The following is a 10,215-nucleotide window of genomic DNA, read 5'->3' as shown; positions in this document are numbered from 1 at the left end:
CTGTAGTTCAAAACCCAACTTGAAAGCGATATATGAGTTATGAGTAAGTTGCAAAAAAACTTGCTTATGAGGGACAAAATGTATTTCAGCGACAAAGAATTTGAAGCCACTGAAAATAAGCAGATTTCAGGTTCAGATACTGATTCAATTTCAACGAAAAAAGAAAAGTTACATAACAGTTTACTCACATTATCTTTGTAAGTTCATGCGAAATCTGAAACTTGTAATCAAGGCATCAGAGAAAAACGGACATTTTTATGGAACTTTTCTGATTTGGTTGTAAATTTCTAGATCTGCTATCAAACTGTTTCTGTTAAATACTCTAATGCAAAACAAAACAACATCCAGAGAAACGGAATGGGGCATGCGCAAATATTATTGAAAGTGAATAAGATATCAAGAACACGTAACGTTTTTTTCTTTCAATTAGATTGCAAATTGTCAGAAATGTTCTTAAACCATAATCCCTTAATTCAAATGTCTTGAGTGTTACATAAAGTTTGCTAAAATAAATCTACACAGAACATTTGTTTTTGAGTACAGAATAAACCCGCGTGAAAAGAAATGGACAGGTATTATTTTGTTTCTCTGTTCAATTCTGAAAAAATAACACTGCAGATATTTAACACATAAGTATTTTTGAAACCAATAAACAGAAAGAATTAGGCGCATTTCCTTGCAACTTAATGATCTTATTGTTCTTACAACTAGGGGGACTTAACGAAAACTTCACTCTGCACGAGTAAGGAGCTAAATAGTATTCCAAATAGTAAGTGTACAAAAAAGTAGCCGGAATTCGCGTTCAAAGGAGAGTCAAAAGGAATAGTCTAGCATTTCCAATTTTTGAGACTCGTTTTAATCAGTTTAGTTATAACTCAAAATACCGAATAAAATTTCTGTATTCAAAAAATTGGGTACAAATTTGTCTATTTTTAGTAATGCAAACCAGACAACCTTTTGATTTATTGCATAATTCAGCAATACTTTTCACTACAACAAATTTAAAATAGATAACAGCTCTTTTTTTACCGTATTTGGGTTGATATTTTTCAAATTTGATTAGTTCACAAATAGTTCAGGCATTTTGTGTGTAAAAGTTTATTGAAGCTTCATGCAAAATTCCAAAATTTATCTCATAGGTAACCAGGAAATAATTTTATAGTGCTCGTGAAAATAGCTACGCCGAGACATTTTTCAGTTTTGGTATTGTAATAGCATATATTCTGCAGAATTTTTCTTCTCTTCTCTTTTCTTTTTTTCTCAGTGAAATATTATTGCGTCTTTTTTAAAGGTCCAGACAGTTTTAAATTCTACCATCCAGTTCAAATTGTTGAGCAGATTAAAAACGTTCTGTTTTGGTATTTGATAAGCCTTGAGAATTCTTTAGTCTCATAGTTATATAGTTACCGATTACATAAATGAAGATCTGCTTTGAAATTTGTTTGTTATATTCAGCAGTTCTCGACTAAAAAATGAAGAGTAAATAATTTGTTTTAATTATAGAGACTAAATTTATAGCATTGGTTATCCCAAGAGACCGCAGATTTCTGTTAATAACAGCACAAAATAACGATGGCATTCCAGAATTCCGATGGCATTCCGATGGCATTCCGATGGCATTCCAGAATTCAAAATTTCATTGAAAAAACTTATAATTTATTTTAATTGAGAATCAATAGACGGGTCTTTGGTAAAAATTGTCTTAGTGCTAAAATATTTACATGTACCTGCATTTATTTAATTATGACTTGGTGAGAGATATTCAGAACAATTTGTTTATTTTTCAAGATGGTATTTATTTTTCCTTTTTCCTTGAATTTTCCTGCTGTATTTGTCATTAATGTGCTTTCTGGCATAAGCGAGCATGGTTTACGCTTGTTTAGCATTGTTCCAACTTAGCATGACACCTGTGAGGGAAAAAAAACATTCGAAGGCATGTTAGCCTTGGTGCTCAAACATTTTGGCAACGTGAACTTAAATTTTGTTTACGAAGACGTCCTTTTTGTTTGCTAATGGCTTTTAATGCTAAATTAAATATAGGTTCAGAAAATTAATTTATAATGTCGGTTTCAACTTCTGTTCACTTTGAATTCTGTTCAAATTGTGTTTTTTTTCGTCTTTCTGTTCAAAATTGAGGAAGCCAATGAATATGTTTGGCATGATATTAGTTAATATATGCAGTTCACTTAGTGCCCCGTTATGGACTTATTGACAAGGTAATATCTTTAAATATATTCATATTAGACACGTTAAGTAATCAAAGTCATCTCTGATTATTGTCATCACACAGAGCACTTCTCATGGCTTTCTGAGGGTGAGGGGTATTCTTCGAATTGACAAAGGGGAGGATGTTTTGATTTCCTTATAAACCTACACAAATTCAAAAGATATTTGACCAGAAATGGCAATGTGCAATCTGTGAATGTATCTTGATGTTCATAAAGATCAGCATTCCCACTTTATATGAATGATAACCAAAAATCACGGGGAAAAGAGTGTGAAGAGTGTAGTAAACTTAATTGGAAGGAGGAAGTGAGGATTAATCCCCACATCTTCGCTCTGAACATGTTACTTTTACTTGAAAAGAGCGTAAAAAGAGCGGAGAGAAGAGTGTAAATACAGTGTATTTTTTTTTGAAAAGTACACTCTTGCACTCTTTTCCCCGATATATAGAAGTGGAATGCGCATTACACCCTATTCCCAGCTAATTAGGGGTGGATTAAGGGTGAAACCACGTCCCGGGTATGTCTTTAGTACGTTCATGTGTTTGGCAGGTTCCGTGATAAATTAGACATTCAACAGTTGTTCAGCTGTCAGCACAACTCGTGGCTCCTCAACCAATCAGAACTCAAGGTCAATTTTAACCCGCCCATCGGATTGGCTAACGAGACCAAAGTCACTGATGAGTACAATGAGGTCAGTTGATTGAACGCTACTTCAAGAAAACTTTTTGGCTCTGTCTCATAATAAAACTAATTAGCAAGCATGGAATTGGTATAAATTGAGCTGAGGCGTTTGGTTTCCCAAAACACCTTTTAGCGGATAATAAGTGGGGATCAATGGCATATCTGAACAAAGTTCAGGAAAAGCGAAAATGCATTCTCAGAAGAACAATTTTTTTTCAAAAGGAAACTTAAGATTTGTTCACAAGTAATAAAAACCAAACAGCCGTGGACCACAATACAGAAGTTTCCTTGACTAAACAAACAACTGAACCTAGAGTGACTAGGAATTTCTTCGTAAAAGCATTCAGAAAGAAACCGATCAAAGAACTGGAAAGAAAACGATAAAAACGTAAGCCACGTTGCTGTAATTTAAAAAAATCGAGAAAAAATTTTCTGTTCAAACACCAAATTCTCACCCTAGTTTAAAGTTAGATACGAAAAAACTTCACTCCGCAAAACCACTTGCGTTTGCGCTCCACTTCCCGTTTCGGCGTTACCAAAACCACTACTTCAACTTTGCTGCATAAATTGTGAAAAGCATCAACATAGCCGGAAGATTTCCGGAAAATACTCAAAGTAGAAAGTAGAACACCCTATTTGACATATTGATCACCATACTAAGTTACAATAATCACTGTAAAACAATACCAGGAACAAAAACTAGTATAAGATCTAAAATTTTTTACAAATTGCGATTTAAAAACAACTATTGGCAATAGTTTATTCGATACGGTCAGTTTTATTCAAAAAACCCCTAAGTGACAAAAGAACCAGCAAAATTCCGTCCTATAGAGAAAACCGATTAAAGGGAAATAAAAGAAAGACAAAGTCGCCTCGTAGAATAAACAAAATAAACAGCAACAAAAAACAAAAAAAACTATTAAATGAAAAACGCCGTGCCAACAATGGCACCTTTAGGAGCAACGTTATAGAATAGTGCGCAAATAAACATTGAACAAGAAATTTTGGAATAGCAGCACACAATCAGAGGAGATAGGCAAAAACAAATTAAAAATAGACGAAAAATAATCAATTATCTTAACAAAAAATCTACAAATTCCTATCAATTATACCGAATTTATCAATTATACTATCAATTATTGGGAGCCAAAACAGTTAATTTCAAGCAAGTCATCATCCATAAAATCGTCCAGTATTGCAAAATGTCACAAAACAGCTCAAAATTGGAGCTAGAATGTATTAATTGCTTCAGATTGTCAAAAATCTTTCCAAACGCCAAAATGTATCCAATTTCAAAATCATTTAAAAGAAACAAACCCATTTAAACGAAAAAAAAACTTTAAAAAAACTTGCTTTAAAACTGCCGTAGATCAAAAAATAACCTCTCTCTCTCTTTCTCTCTCTCTCTCTCTTCTCTTCTCTTCTCTTCTCTTCTCTTCAACAAATTGACCAAAGCAGTTTGTTTTCACGCATTTCACTTCCTGTTTTAATTATGCTTCGAAAATACTAAGAAGGAAAAAACACCAGCAACACTCCTCTTCAAGGCGTAAAAAAGACACGCGTAAAAAAGACAAATCTTTTTGCATATTGGATTGAAACAGAATTAAAACAATAAACAAGTTGTTCAATTTTTGAGTTTTCATAGGTTAGTTGATGTAACTTCTGTAGCACTTCGACTTGAAGTATGACAGACGGACTGAAAAGACTGCAAAAAACAACAATTAGTAAAACTAAAGTTAAATAGTTAGGTTGTTAAAATAGTGTACTTTTTAGTTCAAAATCCAATGCTAGCGCGAAAAAAAAATCATATCTTTAATATTTATCAGCCATAATAACAAGAAATCAAATGAATCAATTTTAGCACAGAAATACTGTTTTTAACGTCCTTTTAGTGAAATCTTTGGAAGTGAATGTCATTTTTTAGCTGTAGTGTACCTCATTATGCATTCAGTACGCATTATTTCAAAAAACAGAACTCCTTGTAAATTGCCCCAACCAGTTCTACTCTGTGTCACTTTATGTGATAATGGCGGTCTGGTCCTGGTTCGGGAGATAGCGTTGTCGTCTTTGTTCTTCAGTTCCTTGCGTTTTATTTTTTCAAAAATAGGATCCTTGTTTCAATTTCTTTATTCATTTAATTCTTTTGCTTCGCCACGTGCACCTTTGTTTAGCTTGTTTTGATCATTATGATTCAAACTTGTTTTTTTAAAGTCAAGTTTACAGCATTCAGGCGGGTGAAATATACTTGAGAGTTATCACATTGATAACATTCTCGGAACCCACCTAACCTGCCGGGGGTGGTTTTGTGAAAACATGTACATATTTAACAGCTGTCCGAGTAAAAAACCTAAAGCAGTTTTTACTTCACGTGACCTAGCATTTTTGTCGCGGCCGGTAAACGTCGTTGTCACGCGTCCTAGGGGCCAGTTTCCTCTTGGGATTGATTATTCCAAAACCCAAACGACTTCATTTACTTCCAACTTGGCATCAGCTTTCGTCCACTTCTTACTGGTGTTCAGGGTTGGAATGTACACTTTTAGAAGTCTTTTCCAGATTGATTCAAGTCATTGTCGCACTTGTGTCCTCCTCTTTGTGTGGATTGTGGAAATCTCTTTGATGACACACGCTGGGACAGTGAGAAACGCTCTATCAATCAGAAAGTGGTTGGGTGTCAATGTATCCTCGTACTCGATGTCACTTCTAATTGTGTTAATGGTCTCGCGTTGCCAAGACTCTCAGTTTCGATAACAATGGTGGAGTAGACGTCCCATGTCAAATTCGCATATACCTGATTCAAGAGAAGAGCTCGTTTTCCGATTTGTACAATCCTCTCTCAGCACGATGCCAGCAGTGCCCGCCATGAGCCAGCACGACCCAGCAGTACCCACCCAGGAGCGCCAAATGACAATGGCCGTCTGCTCCCGGTTCGGGGGATGGCGTTGTCGACTTTGTTCTTCAGTTCCTTGGGTTTTTTTATTTCAAAAGTAGGATCCTTGTTTCAATTTCTTTATTCATTTATTTCTTTTGTTTCGCCACGTGCACATTTGCTTAGCTTGTTTTTGATGATTATGATTCGAACTTGTCTAAGAGACTTAGGTAATGAATCAGTCAGATCAATCCCTTCGTAAATTAGATCATGTTTTGATAGTTAAGTAGATAAAGAACAATTAACTGAGTACTTAATGTATCAGCAATTCATTGTTCAACTCAACAAGTCATAGTTCGTGCGGATGATATGGCTTAGCAAGTGACATACACCAGCTAATGCCACAAACTAGAGAAATAGCTACTTTTTTTTAACTTAAAAACAATCAGAAAAAAAATAAATTACAGAAAAGATTATATAAAATTAAACATAGATTGAATAAAAAGATTGTTTGTAAATTTCCTAACAATTATACCGAATTTATCAATTATACTATCAATTATTGGGAGCCAAAACAGTTAATTTCAAGCAAGTCATCATCCATAAAATCGTCCAGTATTGCAAAATGTCACAAAATAGCTCAAAATTGGAGCTAGAATGTATTAGTTGCTTCAGATTGTCAAAAATGTTTCCAAACGCCAAAATGTATCCAATTTCAAAATCATTTAAAAGAAACAAACCAATTTAAACGAAAAAAAAACTTTAAAAAAACTTGCTTTAAAACTGCCGTAGATCAAAAAATAACCTCTCTCTCTCTTTCTCTCTCTCTCTCTCTCTCTCTCTTTTCTCTTCTCATCTCTTCTCTTCAACAACTTGACCAAAACAGTTTGTTTTCACGCATTTCACTTCCTGTTTTAATTCTGCTTCGAAAATACTAGGAAGGAAAAAACTCCAGCAACACTCCTCTTCAAGGCGTAAAAAAGACACGCGTAAAAAAGACAAATCTTTTTGCATATTGGATTGAATTAGAATTAAAAAAAATAAACAAGTTGTTCAATTTTTGAGTTTTCATAGGTTAGTTGATGTAATTTCTGTAGCACTTCGACTTGATGTGTGACAGGCGGACTGAAAAGACTGCAAAAAACAACAATTAGTAAAACTAAAGTTAAATAGTTAGGTTGTTAAAATAGTGTACTTTTTAGTTCAAAATCCAATGCTAGCGCCAAAAAAAATCATGTTTTTAATATTTATCAGTCATAATAACAAGAAATCAAATGAATCAACTTTAGCACAGAAATACTGTTTTTAACGTCCTTTTAGTGAAATCTTTGGAAGTGAATGTCATTTTTTAGCTGTAGTGTACCTCATTATGCATTCAGTACGCATTATTTCAAAAAACAGAACTCCTTGTAAATTGTCCCAACAAGTTCTACTCTGTGTCACTTTATGTGATAATGGCCGTCTGGTCCTGGTTCGGGAGATAGCGTTGTCGTCTTTGTTCTTCAGTTCCTTGCGTTTTATTTTTTCAAAAATAGGATCCTTGTTTCAATTTCTTTATTCAATTAATTCTTTTGCTTCGCCACGTGCACCTTTGTTTAGCTTGTTTTTATCATCATGATTCAAACTTGTTTTTTTAAAGTCAAGTTTACAGCATTCAGGCGGGTGAAATATACTTGAGAGTTATCACATTGATAACATTCTCGGAACCCACCTAACCTGCCGGGGGTGGTTTTGTGAAAACATGTACATATTTAACAGCTGACCGAGTAAAAAACCTAAAGCAATTTTTACTTCACGTGACCTAGCAGTTTTGTCGCGGCCGGTAAACGTCGTTGTCACGCGTCCTAGGGGCCAGTTTCCTCTTGGGATTGATTATTCCAAAACCCAAACGACTTCATTTACTTCCAACTTGGCATCAGCTTTCGTCCACTTCTTCCTGGTGTTCAGGTTGGAATGTACACTTTTAGAAGTCGTTTCCAGATTGATTCAAGTCATTGTCGCACTTGTGTCCTCCTCTTTGTGTGGATTGTGGAAATCTCTTTGATCACACACGCTGGGACAGTGAGAAACGCTCTATCAATCAGAAAGTGGTTGGGTGTCAATGTATCCTCGTACTCGATGTCACTTCTAATTGTGTTAATGGTCTCGCGTTGCCAAGACTCTCAGTTTCGATAACAATGGTGGAGTAGACGTCCCATGTCAACTTCGCATATACCTGATTCAAGAGAAGAGCTCGTTTTCCGATTTGTACAATCCTCTCTCAGCACGATGCCAGCAGTGCCCGCCATGAGCCAGCACGACCCAGCAGTGCCCACCCAGGAGCGCCAAATGACAACGGCCGTCTGCTCCCGGTTCGGGGGATGGCGTTGTCGACTTTGTTCTTCAGTTCCTTGGGTTTTTTATTTCAAAAGTAGGATCCTTGTTTCAATTTCTTTATTCATTTATTTCTTTTGTTTCGCCACGTGCACATTTGCTTAGCTTGTTTTTGATGATTATGATTCGAACTTGTCTAAGAGACTTAGGTAATGAATCAGTCAGATCAATCCCTTCGTAAATTAGATCATGTTTCGATAGTTAAGTAGATAAAGAACAATTAACTGAGTATTTAATGTATCAGCAATTCATTGTTCAACTCAACAAGTCATAGTTCGTGCGGATGATATGGCTTAGCAAGTGACATACATCAGCTAATGTCACAAGCTAGAGAAATAGCTACTTTTTTTTAACTTAAAAACAATCAGAAAAAAAAATAAATTACAGAAAAGATTATATAAAATTAAACATAGATTAAATAAAAAGATTGTTTGTAAAATTAGTTCCCGTTTATTCCAATTGATTCCGGCAAATTCAGTGGGAGTAAAACTAGACTCTGGCTACAACACTTTTTGTCATACATGTCTTATCAACAACGATGAGAAAGAATATTGTCCTTAAAAAATTGAAAGATTATCCGAAATATGTACAATAGGATATATAAAGCAATCAAACAGTTACAACAAAAATATTTAATTGAAGAAGTCTTTATTTGTCATTAATCAGAATATTTTTTAAACTTTTTAAAATTATACGAAATACATGTTTTTCCTAATGAATTTCATCTTTTCCTAATGAATTTCAAATTTTTTTGAGGTTATGTTCACAAATTTACTCCTAATTAGCACTGAAAAAAATTTGCTAGTGTCAACTTTCCTCTGGGTAAAATATTGTATGGTGGAATTAAAAGTGATGTAAAAGGAAACATTATAATCAAACTAAACTTTAGTCCTTAAATGGCATTTCAGTACGTTGAGTCAGAATTTCCTGGGACTGATGAATGGTTCTCCGTCCTTTATTTTTGTCAAGTTTTATAGAATATCGGTGACAAGCAAAGTATGCTGTATTCTCATTTCCACATTTGTTAACATATTATAAACTATATTCATTTCAAATTGTGTTTGTATTTCCAGTTCCTGCTCCTTCTGCCTCACGAGGAAGGCTACCCGACCCTGGACTTCCGAGAGGTGCACCAAATAGTGAGAGAGTTGACTATTGGGATGTTTGTCTTCAACCAGACACCCTCCATCTCCCTCCTGTCTAACTTCGACAAGAGCTCTTCCATCTCAATTGCATCTCCTTATGTCGACACTCTCATTGGACAGACACTCGTGGCTGCCGACTACGAACTGAAAGTAGGCTTTATGTAGAGAAAGTAGGCTCTATTTGTCTGGAGAAAAATTCCTCGATTAATGCCATAACCCAGGTCGAGCTGTTCGTGCACAGAAATGCTTATTACCAGACTGATTCAATAGGATCAGGCCATTTAAGACCAAAATGTTCGAGATGATTGACTGGTGCTAAAGTCCTAAATCAAAGTATGACCAGAGGGAACCCTGTGATTCGTTTTTCGTTTCCTAAATTTCACATATAATCAGATTTTTAATTGAAAAAATAACAAATAACGAATTTAATGTAAAGGTAGAAGCTAATTAAGTGTTATATTAGGTAAAAAATTAAGCTAATCAATCCTTTTCTTTGAAAAATAATCTCCACGAAGAGGTGCAATACCAAAAAATGTCCATTTTGTTGCTGTTCGTCATAAATCTTCATAAATCTTCATAAAAGTTTATTCAGTGTTTATAGATACACAAAAATTTTACTGTTAATTTTTTTGCAGTGTTGAAAATGACACACCATAGCAATAGTATGAAAAATCGGAGCTGAGTGATACTGGGACCAAAACAATCACTAATAATAGTTATTATAAGTTCCAATCAATAAATCACAACAACACCATAGTAATGGCCCTCGACCTACCAAAAGAACGTGTGCGGTCAAAAAAGTTAGGAAAGACCATGCTCGACCAGAAAGGTCTATGTTCAACCAAAAAATGTCATAAAAAGGCCATATTGAACCAAAAATTTAAAACATTTGATTTGAAAAAGTACAATGAAAAGACCGTTCTCG

The 10,215-nt window shown here is 34.8% G+C and overlaps 1 protein-coding gene across 1 annotated transcript in view; it reads left to right on the top strand.

The window, feature by feature from the left end:
* Window positions 1-10,215, top strand: part of LOC142344983 (ankyrin and armadillo repeat-containing protein-like) — a 42,102-nt gene that overhangs the window by 12,036 nt on the left and 19,851 nt on the right. Inside the window, exons 6-7 of the mRNA XM_075397067.1 lie at window positions 2,775-2,916; window positions 9,219-9,440. Coding sequence (XP_075253182.1) covers window positions 2,775-2,916; window positions 9,219-9,440 — 364 coding nt within the window. The remainder of the gene's footprint in view (window positions 1-2,774; window positions 2,917-9,218; window positions 9,441-10,215) is intronic.

The sequence above is a fragment of the Convolutriloba macropyga genome, chromosome 8, assembly GCF_964194025.1.
Source record: "Convolutriloba macropyga chromosome 8, txConMacr16.3, whole genome shotgun sequence".
Taxonomy (NCBI): Eukaryota; Metazoa; Xenacoelomorpha; order Acoela; family Convolutidae; genus Convolutriloba; species Convolutriloba macropyga.
Note: the sequence above shows the minus strand (reverse complement) of the source record. Positions and strands in the feature narration are given on the sequence as shown.